This window comes from Oculina patagonica, chromosome 4 (assembly GCF_052425735.1).
Source record: "Oculina patagonica isolate OP01 chromosome 4, crgOcupat, whole genome shotgun sequence".
Taxonomy (NCBI): domain Eukaryota; kingdom Metazoa; phylum Cnidaria; class Anthozoa; order Scleractinia; family Oculinidae; genus Oculina; species Oculina patagonica.
Window position 1 is genome coordinate 60,849,066 of NC_135761.1, and position 17,991 is coordinate 60,867,056.

Here is a 17,991-nt window from a genome sequence, read left to right on the forward strand (position 1 = left end):
GTTTCGTCCATAATTTAATAAAGATTTTACGAGCAAGCAAGCCTGAATTTTAGTTGTCTTCTCTGATCACCTGAGAATTAGACGCCTGAGTTTCAGGCTAATGAATGATTTGCCACTAATCGGATCCTGTGTTTTGCGTGGAGGATTCTGGGATCGCTAGGGGGCAAACATTGCAAGTCGCTAGAAGAAAATGTATGGCGAAAAGTCGTTTTGACGCTCAAAAATACGATTTTGGAGAGAGATCAACGCTTTTTCGCGGGTATTTTTATCAGGAATGGATTTGGGCATTGTTGATACTCGAAAGTGTAAGTTTTTGTTTGAATAACCGTGAAATATGTGATCAAGTTTACCGATAAACCTCCTTGCTTTCGTAAGGTTTATTTTAAAATTGACATCTCAAAATGGTCTCGAAATATTACAAGTTAGGTATATATCGGGAGGAAATTACTTAATAAAGCCTTTTGGGTTGTATTTACGTGTGTACAGGATTATTTCTATGTTAAGTTATATAAATAATTTTAGTAATATGCCCGGCCGGTAGCGATCACTGTCATCATTGTGCGGTATGTGATAACTATCGAAGGTACCCAGAGAGGCAAACGATTCTTCCTCGCGATGGATTATTAAGACTCTACCCGCCAAGAATAAGAAAGATGATTTGTCATGAGCATGGCCGGCTCTAAAACAAGGTTATATCTTTCTCGAAGTAAAGCTAAGCAGCCTCTGGCTAAACAAAAATAAACATGTCATCCGCGATACGAAGCAACACATTCACGCAACACTGTACTAATCAACATCTTCACGGAAAATTTAAGATCTTGTCCTTCCAGAACGAATTTAAAACACATCTTGCAAATATAAATGAGCCAAGATAAATCACAACAGTTCCAATAGCCAATACATAAAGTTCATATAACAATAAATACAGTGCAGAGGTGTAAAAATGTACTACCTGGGAACTACGCAGACCTTCGACCTCTTCACATTTGCTGGCGGTATTGATAGGGCTCTACTCAACTTAAAACACTTCTCAATAATACAGCTGACAGGATATAGTTCCCGTTATAAACTAGTAATAAACAAAATAGATTTAATAAACGACCAAATCCAAAAGCGATTTGGAAATTTATAAAAGTCACGATCGTAGGAGTCTGTGAATGTCTGTCACCTTTAATATTACGAAGCCATAATAATTATTTGTTTATAAAAGACGTGACTAATAAATTAACAGCTTGTGCAAACGTTAAATATTATTCAAATACTGAAAGGGCTTTATTGAGCTATTTCCAATTTTATAATATTTCGAGACCCCAGTTTAATACGCGATGTCTATTTCATAATACGTGTAAACCTTCATAAAAGCGGTAGATTTTATCGCATATCTTACGGTTATTCAAACAAAACCTAACACTTTCAACGTACCAACATTGCCCAAATCCATTTCTGATAAAATACTGGTGAAAAAGCCTTGATCTCCCTCCAAAATCGTATTTTTGAGCGTCAAAACAATTTTTCGCCATACATTTTCTTCTAGCGACTTGCAATGTTTGCCCCCTAGCGATCCCAGAATCTTCCACGCAAAACACAGGATCCGATTAGTGGCAAATCATTCATTATGAGGATGGATTTTACACAGAAATGAAGAAAACTGGGTAAAGACGTCAATTTTGTTGACATTTTGTCAAACCATATTTATTAACACGCCCACTAAATACTCATTTAAGCAGTTTATTTTGCTCCGTGAACGGCTAGGTTACTCTGATATCACGAGTTATTTCCAAGAAATTTTGAAGTTTTTTTTTCCGCAATAAGGTAAGTTAAGTTAGCTAAAATAAAAGAAAGGTTTAGTAGCAATTTATTTATACGTTTTGTTGCGGTTGGGTACTAAATGATTATAATGTTTTTCCTTGCAGTGTGAATTTGTCCTTTCTGCTATTCGCTGTGAGGGCTTTACATTAACAAGTAAGTTGAAGTCTGTTGTAGTCGATGAGTTTTTTCTGTTTTTTTTTTTTAATTTTTTTTATTAATTATAAGGTGAATTTGCACTGGCACGTAATTTTTATACTACATAGCTGGTTCAACGTTTCCAGAGGCAACCCGTCAGACGCAGCCCGTCTTACTCTATACACTTCCTTGAATCTACGGGATTTACAACACTTTAATAATTGCACAAAAAAATAATGCCGAATAAACTGAAATCTATTGATTAACCAAACCTATAAGGCTGGAATGCAACTCAAACTAGCCAACAAATGTTAATAAACCAAACATTCAAGAAAAAAAGTTGTATGTAGATGTAAATTCAGCAGCTGCATCTTTCTGTCAGAAGGGTTTGGCGTCGAAACCTTCGGCAATGTTGTAAATAACAGACTTTTTACTTTCCTTTGTTCTTTAATTTTTTCATGAGTTTAAATGTACAAACGCGAAATAAAACTTACGAAATACATCGAAGGTTCGAGTTCGAGTATGCGAAAAAAGTTGAACATCAAAATAAAATACAAACTTCCTTTTAAAGCCAAGACTCAGCGAACATTGTTAAACAGCGTCTTAACAACCTAAGCTTCAAGATCAAGACTGCAATCCAACCAGTTTTGTCAGCCGGAAATTACAGGAAGACCTCAAAGTGGAAGAAATCAAGCCAGCCATTGTTAACCAACAATGTTTAGTTTATAAATTTCAAAGTGGTCTGTGTGGTGCGGGCTATGTTGGTTACACTCGAAGTCACTTGCACCAACGTGCTGACGGACATAAATAGAAATCGTCCTTTAGCAATACTTGTCACCGTAATGGCTTTCCATTGCAAAGTAAATTGAAGTCTTCTTGAAACTTATTTTCTTAAACCTAAAGTTTAAGAAAGAGAAGCGTCAGTAATGCAAATTCAGCAGCTTCACCTTTCTGTCAAAAATACTTTGACAAGTAAGGTTTTGGCGTCGAAGCCTTCGGCTGTGTTGTTAATTAAAGACTTTTTACTTTCCTTTATTCTTTTATTCTATTTCATGAGTTTAAATATACGAACGCGATGTAACTAATACTACATTTTTGCATTCTTTCTGGTCCGAAAGTTTTATATCCTTTTGTTCTCTTTCTGAGTGGCGATCGCTAAAGGTAAAGCTTCAAATCTAAACAATGAACGAATGTGTTGTTTGATTCGCGTTTCACTCGAATCATGTCGAATGGTTGACAATTTATTCGATGACACACAATCAATAAAAAATGTAAAAGCCAATGTTTTGAAGGGTGCAGAAAACAACTTCATTTCACAGATATGGCGCGTTGGCAATAGTACCTATCATAATACATGTTATGAATGAACATTTATTCGTTTGTCTCACGATAGAATCGCTTTGAGATGTTAATCGCGACGTTTCGACTGCAATACTGCTAGTCTCCATCAGGCGATGAGGTCGATTGTTTACGAAATTTTATCAGAACACTTTCGTGCTGATTTTTTTTTTGCTTAGCTTACAACCAAAATACTTGCCGATTAACACCAGACTTTTACTTGAGCATATATATATGACTGGATTTTTGAAAACATGGTCTCCGGTTGAAGCAAAACTTTTTCGCCTGTCGCCTGGCGATAGCCAGGGGTCAGGCCAGCCTGGCGCTTGAAAAAGCAGGGGTCTTGGTGTCTTGAAGGGTTTTGGCATGCAGCCCAGGCTTCAGGCTACAGGGTGGTACCATGCCAACCAGCAGGTCTCATAACCCAGGGGGGTGGGGTGGGTTCAAAAAGTGGACACTTGGACTAAAAAACTGATGTTTTGGTCTTTTTTGGTTTTTGTCAGCAGAACTGGCCTGGTTAGGCTACAAGGATAGGTTGCGGCAGTGATCCAGCTGGGCAAAACTCAGGTGAGTGTGTTTGTTCGCCAGTGACTGCTTGACTTTGCTTGATTGACTGACAAAGCCTTTGATTTTCCTGGCAAAGTGCCAGTGAGAGGTTTGTGTTGCTGACACGGTTTTCAAAAATTCAGTCATATGTTGGCAGGGAATGCCTGCTTCCAGCTGGCTGTGACCTACCGTTAGCCAGGCTCGGGCACCGGGCAAGTCAGCTGGGCGAACAGTGATTGTCAGTGCAATTCCAGGCATTACCTGCCAACATTTGACTGGATTTTTGAAAACATGGTCTCCGGTTGAAGCAAAACTTTTTCGCCTGTCGCCTGGCGATAGCCAGGGGTCAGGCCAGCCTGGCGCTTGAAAAAGCAGGGGGCTTGGTGTCTTGAAGGGTTTTGGCATGCAGCCCAGGCTTCAGGCTACAGGGTGGTACCATGCCAACCAGCAGGTCTCATAACCCAGGGGGGTGGGGTGGGTTCAAAAAGTGGACACTTGGACTAAAAAACTGATTTTTTGGTCTTTTTTGGTTTTCGTCAGCAGAACTGGCCTGGTTAGGCTACAAGGTTAGGTTGCGGCAGTGATCCAGCTAGGCAAAACTCAGGTGAGTGTGTTTGTTCGCCAGTGACTGCTTGACTTTGCTTCAGTGACTGACAAAGCCTTTGATTTTCCTGGCAAAGTGCCAGTGAGAGGTTTGTGTTGCTGACACGGTTTTCAAAAATTCAGTCATATATATATATATCTCTTTAATATAGATCTTAGCCAACTATTAAATTTATATTTCTCATTGCAGTGTGAATTTGTCATACAGTAAGACGATTCACCAAGAAGCACTAGTCCACTTTTTCATAAGTAAAGGTGAGTTGAAGATTTTTCCCGATAATTACCAGTCCATAAACAAAATGGTCAAATAGGAAATGGCTATTTTGAAGCATGTCATTTGTTGCACGCATGATAGGTAATCGTACATCACGCTACTCGCGCAGCGCGCCTCTCGTAACATATTACAAAACTTAAGTTTATGCTCAAGCGGGAAGAAATGTTTTGCCCATATTCAGTTGAATTCTAACGTATTGCAGTCTCCTTTATTCGTGAAAAGAAAAAAAAATAACTGCGAAGAAATGGCGCTGTTTAAGGTGGCCCGCGGCTAATTCCGGGAGCGAAGGTGCTATTTTTTAAATCGAATTTTGGGGATTAAAACCGTAACTGATTTCTTTGATTTTTGGTAGTCGTAATAACAAATGTTTAAATTTTATAAATCTTTACCTTTTAAAGCCCAAAATATAAACAATCGCGAGAAATAAGCACTTTATGGAAAACCTTTTTTTCGAAAATATGCGAATATTTTCAAAACGCGAAGATAGATTTTTTTCTAATTAAGGTCAATTACTTCAAGTAAGCCTAGGTTTCATGTGAGCAAGTTTCAACTAAATCGGCTGGGTAGAAATTGCTGCACAGTTGACTGTTTATTTTTCGCATAAAAATATTGTAATTGGATATTTTCGCCAGCTATTGCAACAATGCTTAATTAATGCTAAGATCACTTCTGTCATGTGAAAGCTCAATATCTCCTAAAAAGTTGCTGAAAAATCTGAAACGATCGGATATTCTCCGCAAAAGTTATAATCAAATGAAGCATAAGTGGTTTACGGTGCGAAAATTGCAAATTAGAAAAATTCAATCTTTTTCGAATTAAAAAAAATCGACCGATTTTTTTTCTTTTAATTTTTAGTATGCAAAAATCCAACATATAAGCAAACGCCCTCATCTAGTTTCGAGCGTGAAGTCTCGATAAAACTCGTCAAATTTGGCTCTTCAAGATAGCTACCTCTCGTCCTTCAGTTTAAAGCGCTTTGGAAACCCCTCAACTTACAGTAAATTATTTAAACATGCCGCATTCTCAAGATTATTTAGCACCTGGAAATGAACGCCCGTTTATTTCAAGGTGCTAAAAAATCTTGGGAATGCGGCAAGTTTGAATAATTTACTGGAACACAAGGGTTTCCAAAGCGCTTCAAAATGGAAGACGAGAGGTAGCCATCTTCACGTACTAAATTCGGCGAGTTGAATCCAGTCTACACACAAGAAACTAGATAAGGACGTTTGTGTACATGCTGGATTTTCTCATACTTAAAAATAAAAGAAAAAAAATCGGTAGTTTTTTTGTGGTTGAAAGACAATGAATATTTTAAAAAATACTTTCCCCTAAACATCGTGGTTTTATTTGCTTATAACTTTTGCTAGGAGTTTCCGATCTTTTCAGAAGTTTCTTCATTGTTTTAGCTGGTATTAAGCTTTCAAATAATCAATGCAATCAAAACATTACACAAGCGTTGTTGTAACAACTGGCAAAAATACACAAGCATAATATTTTAAAGCTAAAATCCGTTAACAGTCAACTGTGCAGCAATTTCTACCCAGCCGATTTCGCTGAAACTTGCTCACATGAATTCTTGGATAATTTGAACGTATTGAAAGCAATAAGAAAAAAAATCTATCTTCGCGTTTAGAAAATATTTGCGTTTTATTAAAAAATAGGTTAATTTAAAAGTGCTTATATTTCGTGTTCACTGTTTTTGTTTGTTCCAAATTTTAAAGCTTTATTAAATTTAAACATTTGTTTTTTCGACTACCAAAAATCAGAGAAATCGGTTAAGGTTTTCATGCCCAAAATTCGATTTAAAAAATAGCACCTTCGCTCCCGGAATTAGCCGCGGGCCACCTTAATAAGCCTCCTTATCAGTGGACTTTTAACTTCAACTTGCCTTGTTCAAACATTCTCCTTACGGTTAATTTCCACTAAGAATAATTAATACATACACCAAACGTAAATTGTTTTTAAAACTAATACAATAGGTTTAGTAACACTTTGTAGATACGCTTTGTTGCAGTTGTGTGCGAAATGATTTGTATTTTTCCTTGCAGTGTGATTTTGTCCTTCAGCAAGGCTATACCCTGTAAAGGCTTTCCATTGCCAAGTAAGTTGGTCTTCTTGGAACTTTTTTTCGGTAAGATTTTTTTTTCTGTTGTTAAACTATAGGCTGAATTTCCTCTAGCACGAAATTTTTTACTGGCCTGAGAGTGGTTCGACGTTTTTCCAGACGAAGCCGTTCATGCATTTCCGTTATCTAAGGTAGATACAACACCTTAACGGTAAAAAAAAAATGCCAGTTAGGCTGAAATATTGATTAACCAAACCTACAATTGCAAGGCTGGGATGCAAGTCAAACTAGCGAACAAATGTTCATAAACCAAACGTTCAAGAAAGAAAAGCGTCAGTAATGCAAAATCAGCAGCTGTACTTTTCTGTCAAAAATCTGTCACAAGGCATCGACGCCTTCGGCAGTGTTGTGAATAACAGACTTTCTACTTTCATTTCTTCTTTTATTTTATTTTAGAAGTTTAAGAAGGACTTTAAATAAAAACCGCGCTTGCACTGGCAGAAAATTGAAAAATCAAATTCCTTCATTTTTTTTGCTCATTAATAGCTTTTAGGTAGATAAGAAACCTGATTTATCATATGACACGTACGGACCCGCGCGCAATTTCCTTGGAAAACCATATGAAAAAAAGTCCCGTATGAGGGCCGTACGCCTCGCACTAGCAGGGCCGGAAAAAGCCGTACGGCCCTACTAGAAAAGCGTACGGCCCCGTTACTGCCGAAATTGGAACCAGTTGATTCCACAGCTTTGAATTCAGATGAGCAATAGTTAAGATTTTTCTAAAAAGCAAACTGATGTCCAACATGTTTATTAAAACTTAACTATCTAGAAAACAATGTAGTTTGCAGGCGCAAAAAGTAAAACAAAACGTGTTTAAACTCGGCAAATGATGAAGAAATACTCCGGACAACAACAATAAAATCGAAATAAAAGCCGTAAAAAAACACAACATAATCGGACAAAGACGTATCCTGGTTTGTAGTCATGATAAACATTGAAGAAAAAATGCAAATGCGAAGTAAACATAAATTTCTCTTTTCTCAGGCTGCGGAAATTTTAAATCACAACAAACAAAATGCGAGTACCTGTTTGCGACTAACCTGATCAATGACACAGTTTTCCGCTTGTTTTCGCGAAGCATTTTAAGCACAATTTGGACATCAACTGTAATGCAGAGCTCAACATCGTCGATGAACTAACGAATGCAAGGACTAAGCAGCAACAGCCGACGTTCATGAATCTACGACCCGTGGTAAACAAACCAATTTGAATCCAAAGGGAAACGAAGCAAAGCAAAATCCTGAATTGCTAGTGACAATCCCTTTCCAAGTCTTCATGTAGTTGATAGATTATGATCTAGTGTTGTTTTTAACATCCAAAATCCTTCTTGGAGGAAAATTAATTAATCCTCTCGTTCAAACCAATTGTGAATTTCGGCAGAAGATACGTCGCTAAGTTGTTCAATCAGGTTAAATTCAGTCTTCGCTGAGACGAGCATGACTAGCCGAAACGTCGTGCAAACTTTTTGTTGTAGTCCTTCACAAACGTTTCCTTTGAAATTTCTAGTAACTGCATTCCTGTACGAGGAATTTAGTCGGATTTAAATCTCCTTGGATTGGAGCTTAACTCGGCGATTTGGTTGACAATTTTGAAGTTTTAAAACTTTGCACGCACATCGCAGTTCAAATGCACTTTACTGGCTTCCCAAACGAATTATACGTGCTACCATTGGCTTTTCAAAATGCGCGCGAAATGGGACGCCGCGTCTGCATCCACGAAAGAAAAAACAATAAAAAAATTCAGTGGTCATATGATAAAATGCTTATTGACTGAGTTAGGTCGGGCCGGACGGGAAAATATTTGGCTCGAGGTCAGGACGCACGGACCTCGCTGCGCTCGGTCCGTGCGTCCTGACCTCGAGCCAAATATTTTCCCGTCCGGCCCTCCCACTCAGTCAATAAGTACATAGTATTTTGTTCCCCCCAGAAGTCTTCTAATTTCGAGAAAAAAAAAACCAAAGTCAGTTTTCGTGATCGGAGCCTCAACGTGACACAATTTTCAACCCGAAATTCGCTATCGTTAACTCTCGTCGTGTTCACAAACAAAGCCACATTGAAAACTTTGGATGCTTTCTATCAACAGAGACACTCTTTTCCATTCGCTAAAATATAATTTCAGGGCTTAAGCAAAACTCTTCGAACTGAAATAATTAAAAAGGTGGGGAATACTTTTCACGATACTAGAAAGTCGAATTAAACGGCAGTTTTCAACGGAATTATTTAATATGTGGTATAACTCCAAATGTTCTCAATTGTCGTTTAAACACACATGTAAATGTTTTTCTAAGACATACCCGAGAATTGGCTTGGGTTGTTGAAGGCAGCATATTTACCAATGCATCGTAGTCCCACAAAATATTGTGATATCGATCAAAATAGCCTAACTTACAGCTAAACATTTCTTGGCTCCAAAATACAACAAAGCAACTGTTAAGCGCGAAATTCCTTTTGCATCTTCATCCTTAGCAATTTTCCTTTATCGTGGTTCTTTTCTCTTGACGAAAGTGTGTACAGAACTCCAGAACGATCAATTTGCTTCCTCAAACTGCGTTGGCAGTGCTGAAGAATTTTTTTGCGTTATCATTTTAACTCCTTGACATTCTCGACCCCAGAGCTCTTACTGCGCAGACTCACTTACGTCACAATATCGTGTTTCATGTCACGTTTATTATGTCACGTAAGTCACAAATCTAATCTTGTGGCAAAATGGCGAAGAGGTTTTGCGATCAAAATGGACCTTAATTGACCCAGGTTAGCTTTTTTATCTCAGTATTTCGTTGAAAAGGGAATTTTGCAATGGAACATTCGGCAAGAAGAAGGAAAGACGAGCATTTGGGGTTAAAACATTCATTATCGTGGCGTTTGGCAATTAGAAGTATTTACACAGTTTACGGTCATGCTGTGAAAATTTGCCGAAGTTTGATGCCCTCTAAGTGAGAATCTTTCCAATAACCCAAGCCAATTCTCAGGTATGTTGAATAAGAATATCTGTATGCACGTTTGAGCGAGAATTGAAAAAAATGTTATACCACATGCTAAATACTGCAGTTGAAAATTACTATTTCATTCAAATTTTTGTTATCGTAAAAAGCATTCCTCGTCAGTTTTTTTTTTGTTTTCAGTTGGAAGAGTTGCGCTAAAGCCCTGAAATTAGGCTAGCGAAAAAACCCGAGTTTTTATGTTGATAGGAAGTGACCAAATTTCTCTGCGCTGTTTTGTAAGCGAACGCGAGTAGTGTTCATAATAGCTAATTTCGGGTTTAAAAGTTAGGAAATTTGTGACTTCGACCACCGAAATCGATTTTCTTTGTTTTCTTAAAATTAGAAGACCTCTAGGGGAAACAAACTACATCAGGTTTCTTATCTACCTTAAAGCTAATAATGAGCAAAAAACGAAGAAAAATCGATGTTCCATTTCTGCCAGGAAATCAAATTCTTACTCGGCCGTTCGTAAAAGTCAAAGTCTCAATTATACGTTCGCGAAATACGACTTACATCGAAGGTTCGAGTCTGCGTAAAAAAATGAACACGAAAATCAAATAGCGAACATGCAATGGATAGTTTGCGCCTGTCGCAGTGAGTTAAACCACCATGTTAGCTTTGTTCGATTCATTTATTTTTTACTTTTCAAATGCGAATCGAAGTCTGTTAGATTTTTTCAAATCATGTTTTCGAGTGCGATAAGCATTGCAGACAGTCGAATTTTTTTGAAAAAGAGCTGTATTGGAACACATCCAAATGTTTAATTCGGCGAAGACGAAAGGAGAGGTGATCAAGGAAATCAACTGAAAACGGTTAAATAATATTGAAAGTTTTACACAATTTAACACAGATATTTTTGGTTTTGAAAAGATATGCCTGACACTCTTTCATCCTCGGGCGCACAAGGAAGGAGGGAAATGGATGCCACCCCCCTTTCCGACGAACGAATTTTTTTCGTAATTTTGAAAAGAAGATTTAATTAAAAAAAATAAGTAGCTGTTCATCAAGCACTTGCAGAAATTTTGATTTGTTAACTATGTGTCCACGATTTTGGACGTCACCTTGCCAACAAAGAGTAATTTCGTAATGCCGTTTGCTCGTCTTCACCAGTTCGGCTCTTCTTGCACTTCTTCTTAATTTTTTTCAACCAATCGAAGGCGCGCACTAAAAAAATACTTCCACGCTATTGGTTACTAGTTTGCGGAAAAAGCTGTCGGAAAATAGCCTACTCGCGAATCTAATAGTTCAACTCCAATTAAAAAAGGATATAACTTCTAGAATTATGAGATTCTGGAAAGATACATAAAACTAATGTTGATCTCGTCACCAGCGTGAGACAAAGAAAAAAATCTGAATATCTGACGGGAATCGAACCCGTGCCTAAAACACCGGCAGTCGCATTTTCCACTGAGCTACGGAGAGACTCTTGGTAACCAGTGCTATTTACTAGGTTCAAATAGCGACACGCGTCCTGCTAGCCTGTAGCGTCCTGCTTACTGCCAGGATCAGCAAGGTCAATCGCGTACTGTTTAATAAAAGAAAAGAAAAGAAAAAGAAAAATGGTAATTTTGTCATCTCTCTTTATTTATCACCATACAATATGCTATCGACATTGCTGATCCTAGCAGTATGTAGGACGCGTGTCACATATCAACCTAGTAAAATGACCTTGCGCACCATGAGTCTCTCCGTAACTCTAACTAACTGGATAAACCGCCCGTTCAACGTCTGTACCATGACGTAAATAAACATATAAAGGATTGTAGCTCACTAAAAGTTAAACAAAGCTAACAATTAAGATGGAGCAAGGGAAGGTATGGCTTTCGGCATAGACGAGGCAAAAACTTGCGATCGTCGGAAGCACGAGCCACTATAGGGGTCTGGGGAATGCACCCCAGAATGTTTTTTAAATCGAAAAGCTCTGAAACGCTATTTGCAGCATTTTCATAACGCATTGCTTTCGAAAATATCAATCTCGTTCAAATGGGGATTATAAAGCAGTTTGTTTTTAATTTTGCTTTTAATTTTGGCTAGTAACGTTTCTCAAAGGTCTCGTAAAGTTTTCGCACCCGAAAAGCCATAGCAAAATCTCAAACCTTACAATTACAGAGCTGTTTAATTCCGTGATATTTTTCATATGAACGGAGGTTTGCTTCATACAAAGTTTCAGGCCTACACACTTCTCTGTTTTTAAAATGCAGATAATTTTAAATGACATAACGGGCCCGAAACGTTTTCGGGACTTTCGAGAAACGAGCCCCAGAGTCTAGAAAGCCCCGGTAGAATATAGCACTGCTAAAGGAACAACAAATGCTAACAAAATCAGTAATTTCCTTAACAGATACAGGAGGAATTACTACAAAAGGAAAAATAAAAGGAGAGAGCTTCAAAGATGGTTTCATTACCTGAGTGCATAGCCCGGCTTGCTGTAGGCTTGACCGAGTCTGTTGCTATAGTAACACTTAACATCATTACAATCATTGCTTTCATAAAAAATCGCAATCTCCGTAAGCGTAGCACGTACCTGGTCATAAATTTGGCAGTTGCAGATATTTTGGTTGGAGGATTAGCTGCGTACGTTTTATTTTATAACGGTGGAGCATACTGTAAATTATGGAAGTACATCTTCACTAAAAACTGGGAATCATTTGCTACCATTATTGTCCGCTTGTTCCCTGCTGCATCTCTCACAAACATCACCGCTATATCTTTGGAACGGCTGCATGCGACATTTTGGCCGTTCAGACATCGTGTCATAAAAATCTGGATTTACCGATTAACAGTTGCTGTCGTTTGGTTTATAGCTGGGTTTTTATCAATTGCTCTTGCAATTCTTGGCAAGAAAAGCGTAAATGATGCTTTTCATTTGTTAAATTCATTCAATTTCTTTTGTCTATTTTTTATTTGTGTTTCTTATGCGTCCATTGTTATTAAACTCCGTTGTGGAGCGCAGCCTCAACACCATGGTGCAGCCAGTAGAGAAAGAAAACTGACCATGACATTGTTTATTGTAACTTTTGTTTCTCTTCTTTTGTGGCTACCATTTGTAATAACTGCGTTTCTCTATTACACCACTGATATCTTCAGTTCACTGTCCGAAATAACGTTTTCTCGGTTTGACTTCACTTTGATTGTTTTATTTTTTGCAAACTCGCTTGTAAATCCTATTTTATATACGATCCGGTTGCCCGAGTTTAGAAGGGCTCTGGTTGCACTCTTTCGCAAACGACCTCGGCGGCGGCGGCTGAACCAAGCTGCAGGTATTCCTCTTCGCGACATGTAAAACAGATAAAAGAAAAAAGGAAAATTTTGTTCTTTCTTTGTTAGCCAGACACACTCAATCATGATAACCCACTTATTCAAGTCTTGTGACGCACCCATATTTCTTAATTAATAATGGTTTAGTTAGATCAGAGGCTCCCAGACGCGCCTTTTCTAAAATGCGTTTTTTATAGCACAATTTACAATTAAAACAGATCGATAATCATCTGCAGATTCTCTAATACTTAGATAATGGTAATGATAGGATAAAATTTGAGGAGTGTTTTTTGTATATTAACTTTACCTCATTGCAGTATTGTTCTTCAGTTTTTTATTAATTTGAAGTAAAAAATATTACCCATACGCGAATGGAATGTGTTCAATTTAACATAATGGATGTTATCAAACACCTTTAATTCGACGTTATTAAAACTTTGAAAAATGCACTATCTGTGTCTAATTTTGAATGTAATATACCGTGAATTTATAGAACGTGGGAAAGTTCTGTAAATAGCCTGTGCACAGTGCAGGCGTTTTCCGTGGGCGCACGTAGTATTAGTTCGCGATCGAGTAGATTCGCCGCCATGTTGGATGAGGACAGAAAGAGGGAGGCTTGGAAGCGAGGAAAAGCGAGAGGGGAGAGGGGGTGGGGGGGGGAGGATTTTCCTTACCCTCCATCTCCCCCCTCACTACCTTTTCTGCCTCACTCCTACTACCCTAGGACACGTTTCTCCTATCCCCAATCCTCTCCCGAGTAAGAGTACAAGATGGCGCCCGATCAAAATGCATTCGAATGCGCTCACTAAATACGCCTGCTCTGCGGGCTATTCTGTAAATAGTACAATACAATGTTCATAATGTAAGTATTGTATAACAAAGTTTTGTAATGTAAGCTCAGTCCTGTAACTGACTTCATGGTTGTTCCCATATACAACGCTACGTTATTATTTATCTTTAATTTATCTGTGTTTAAGTATATATATTTGATGTTGTAACACATCTTTGATCCTGATTGAGTTGTAAATAGCAAGATCCAATAAAAGAATGTTATTACATGTTCAGTGTCTGAAGTTTTTGAATATTTTACTTTGCCTTGAAAAGTATAAATTCGTCTCGCACTGGCAGCACGTAGGTTGAGATGGAATGGATTTATTTGGAGGAGGGGTAAAAGTTGTCGGTTCTACTTACGGACTGCTTAGAGTTTCAACTATTTCATAGACCTCGAGGTCGCACGATTTGAATCCAGCATGTTAAATAGTTAGAAGCTAGAAGATGAGACAGAAGTGAGAAACCTAAAAAAAAAACAAAACAAGAAAAGAGAACTAAAAAAGAGGAAAAATGAAATGGAAAAATATGGAAAGATTACTTATTATCGTTGTATCTGGAGGCGAGATTAACCGCCGCGTCGGCTTGTCCCGAAAGGGGTTATCTAAAACCTTACACTCTGTCCTAGACGGGGTATTTCGGGGCTTGCCGTGTGGTTGGTTTTTCCCCTTCCAAGTCGTTATATATTATTTTAAGACTCCCTATATACTATATTCGTGGTTCTGGTTGTCTCCGGGAGCTCCCTTTTGGTTTGATCTCGAGTTTGTGGTATTTTTCGGGCTTTAATTTTCTGGAAGCTGATATTGCGTTTGGTTGGGGAAACCCCGCATGGCGGGCCCCAGCACTCAGTTAGAAATGTCCATTTGCTTGCTTCTTGTTGATGTTCCCTTTAGTTTCGTTTTGGTGACATGTTTTGCTATGTTTTCCTAGTGTTTTGCTGTAATTATATTATTATAAATGCTTTAACGCTTTCTGAGTTTTGGGAGGAGAGCTCTTGTTTTCTTTCAAGCTCATGAAATTGTATCGAGAAATCACCCACTTAACAAAGAAGGCAAATAGAAAGAGAGCCTCGGAACGAGGTTGACTGTCCTTAGCTTGGGGCTTACGTGAGCGGATATCGTAGGAGTCGCCTCGTTTCCATAACTTAACTACAATCGGGGTGATTAAGAGTTAGGGCTCCGGTGGGAATCGTTTACCATCGTGCGCGAGGCGCACCACTTTTGCGTTGCTTACAATGCTTTAAATGGTCAATCAGTTTTAACTTTAAGTCATCTGCATTCGCATACTATGCTATTGATGCATTCTGGCAATAGCGTAGTAGTGAGTTCTTCAATTTCCACAGGCCCAATTTTCTGTTATTCCCATTAACCCTATTCCCTATGTAACTTCCAGAATATTTAAGCAATCACCATGCAACTTATAGGATGTATTGTATTTCAAAACTCTTTCTTTTTATATATCAAGTGAGATGGTGACGTCACATCACGTGACAATTACATCATGATGTCAAAACAGCCGCCATCTTGGATTTCAAAACTTTTCAAAAATGCCAGAAAACCACCCAAAATCACTGCAAAGTACTCAAAATAAATAAAAATGTGCTTTAAACCCGTAAAAATGTAAAAATAATTCAGACCGGGGGGGGGGGGGGGGGGCTTTTGAAGCCCGCGTTGACTTTGAACTTTTATACTTTTATAACTTTTTTAAGATTTAACCAAACGCTGCCAAACTTTTTGAGTTTTCCTTAAATTTATCTGGCAACAATTTGGTAGGGTTGGATGATAACAATGGAGGTTGAAGACTTTTTAAAACTATGTAAATATTAGTCGCTGAAGTCTAATGACCAAAAAATTTCGCAACAATTTAATTTGTATTACATCCGATCGCTACGAATTTTGGCAGAAAGCGTGACAAGGTTATTACCCAATCCACCTGCAAATTTGAGCTTATATACTTGAATGTGGTCTACACGACGTATTTCTCTATTCAGCCAAAAGGGAGAGGCAGAGAGAGCTTTTGAGTTTGTTTTAAGAGAAAGAAGGCAGTAATAATGGAATGTCTATTGATGGTGATCGTCGACTGCGAAATACAAGCGAGGAATCGATCGAAATCTTTGAGGTAAGAGTTGTACGAACCGCACGAACGCACATGGTACGAACGCACATGGTCTAAAATGCAATGAAATGTTATTTATATTTGCTTTCTGCGTTCGAAACCTTGCTTTCTGCTTGGAATAAATGTCTATATCTATCTATGAGTATAAGGAGATCGTTAAATTTTTAGGAAAAGGCTTTTTGGGACAACAGAGATAAAAAAAAAAAATATTTGAAATTCCTTTACAATAATTCCTTAAATCCCTTTAATGCTAATTTATGCAAATTAGGTTAAACATTAGGTTAACTAGTAAATTCTATATTTCATTCTCTTTCAACCAGAAATGCTGGATATGTTGCCAATAATTATAACAAGGAACATTTTTGCCTTCAACTTTTTCTTATAAACTTAAACATTTGTGAAGCTTGTTGCTTTTGGTCCAATATTTTTGGTCCTTTTATGCTAATTTATGCTAATTAAATTCATATGTTCAAAAATGTTATGGGACGAATTTTTTTAAGGTATTTTTTCCTGAAAGCCTGTTTCATATCCTTTTTAAAGAGGTTTGTGTTTCTTCTCAGATGTAAATATCTTTTGAGAAAATATATAAAGAGTAAATGTCGTCAATTTTGACAATTTTGTTGACTGACAAGTCGAAAGCCGTCCAGTTCCAATTCTTTTTATTTTTACGTTCAACCTTGTTTTGGAGACAAATTAATTTTTGTTTTAGAGTATTTTATTATTCACAGTTTTATGTTGAAACAGAATCAGATAATAACCGTACATTTTATTTTTGAATTTACCATAAAAATGGGTTTTGAACGGGGAACTTTTGAGCAATAAATAAAAACGAAATTACCAAATAAAGTTGGCGAAATATAACATGGTGTTGTTTGCTATCATTACAAAGTGCTTGCAAGCAAGTTGGAAAAAAATTCAGAAAAATTTAAAAGCTTTACGGAATAGCCGCCATATAGTCCCGACTCACGAAAAGCTGTCACACATCAGCCATAACAGATCACAACATCAAATGTTAAATAAGTTATGTTAATCAATATGTTAATGGAAATTTAGCGAAAGGAAGATCAGATAAACATTTTAAAATACAGGAGACGTTGTTGCTTCGTGATTTACAACCCGGCTTTCTTAAATAAAAACGTTGACAGCGAAAAACCTTTAGAACTGTACCAGCCATTTATAATTTCATTTTTTTTGTTGTATTTTGTCCTTCTTCTACCGCAGATTCAGTGGCGGATCTAGGGGAAAGGGGCAGAGGGTGCGCACCCAACCCCCGTCCCCACTGAGATGACCTGCGGCTTTCTAATATACAACTGGTATTTTGCAAAAGAAAAGTCAGTTAAGCTAACCTTAGTGGTTCACCCCCTCCTAACGAAAATCCAGGATCCGCCCCTGATCTTTAAGCTAAGTCTGTTTGATATTATTTAATATTATTGTTACCTTTTCAGATTAGGTACCAGTCTTTCATTTGACATTTAAATTTAACTGTAATCTAGTTGACGGTCACTACTGAAAGTGTATGTTGAAGCATACGAAACGTCAACGTTTAATTGCGTAGTCTTGTTATATTTGTCACCGAAGTGTATTTCTTACAACCCCCCTCCCCCCCTCCCCCCCTCCCCCCTCCCCCCAGCGACGATGTAGGAAAATAGTTACCGGTTGCTGTTGTGTAGCTTTTTTTATTGAGTGAAGAATATTATTCTACATGACACGAGCGTGGGACAAAGAAAAAAATCTGAGTCCCCGACGGGAATCGAACCCATGGCCTCCCAGAACACCAGCGAAATATAACTGAAACTGAAACTAAAAGTAATTGGTGATGTTAACAGTTAAATTATTTTAAGTGAATCATTGCACATAGGTCATTTTTATGAGTATTGAAAAAAGTTTATAATTATAATAAAATGGTAATGTTAGTGGTATTGCATTTATATAGCGCATTTTCCATGTAAATTTTCTAATGTGTTTTACAATTGAAATCAA

The 17,991-nt window shown here is 37.7% G+C and overlaps 2 protein-coding genes across 2 annotated transcripts in view; one reads left to right on the forward strand and one right to left on the reverse strand.

Annotated features, from left to right (window-relative positions):
- Positions 1-17,991, reverse strand: part of LOC144647798 (sphingosine 1-phosphate receptor 2-like) — a 276,150-nt gene that overhangs the window by 245,561 nt on the left and 12,598 nt on the right. The gene's annotated exons all lie outside the window — the stretch shown is intronic.
- On the forward strand, positions 4,653-13,093 carry LOC144648638 (histamine H2 receptor-like). Its single transcript, XM_078508146.1, has 3 exons — positions 4,653-4,686; positions 6,754-6,806; positions 12,152-13,093. The coding sequence occupies exon 3, from the start codon at positions 12,203-12,205 to the stop codon at positions 13,091-13,093; it is 891 nt and encodes a 296-aa protein (XP_078364272.1). The 5' UTR covers positions 4,653-4,686; positions 6,754-6,806; positions 12,152-12,202.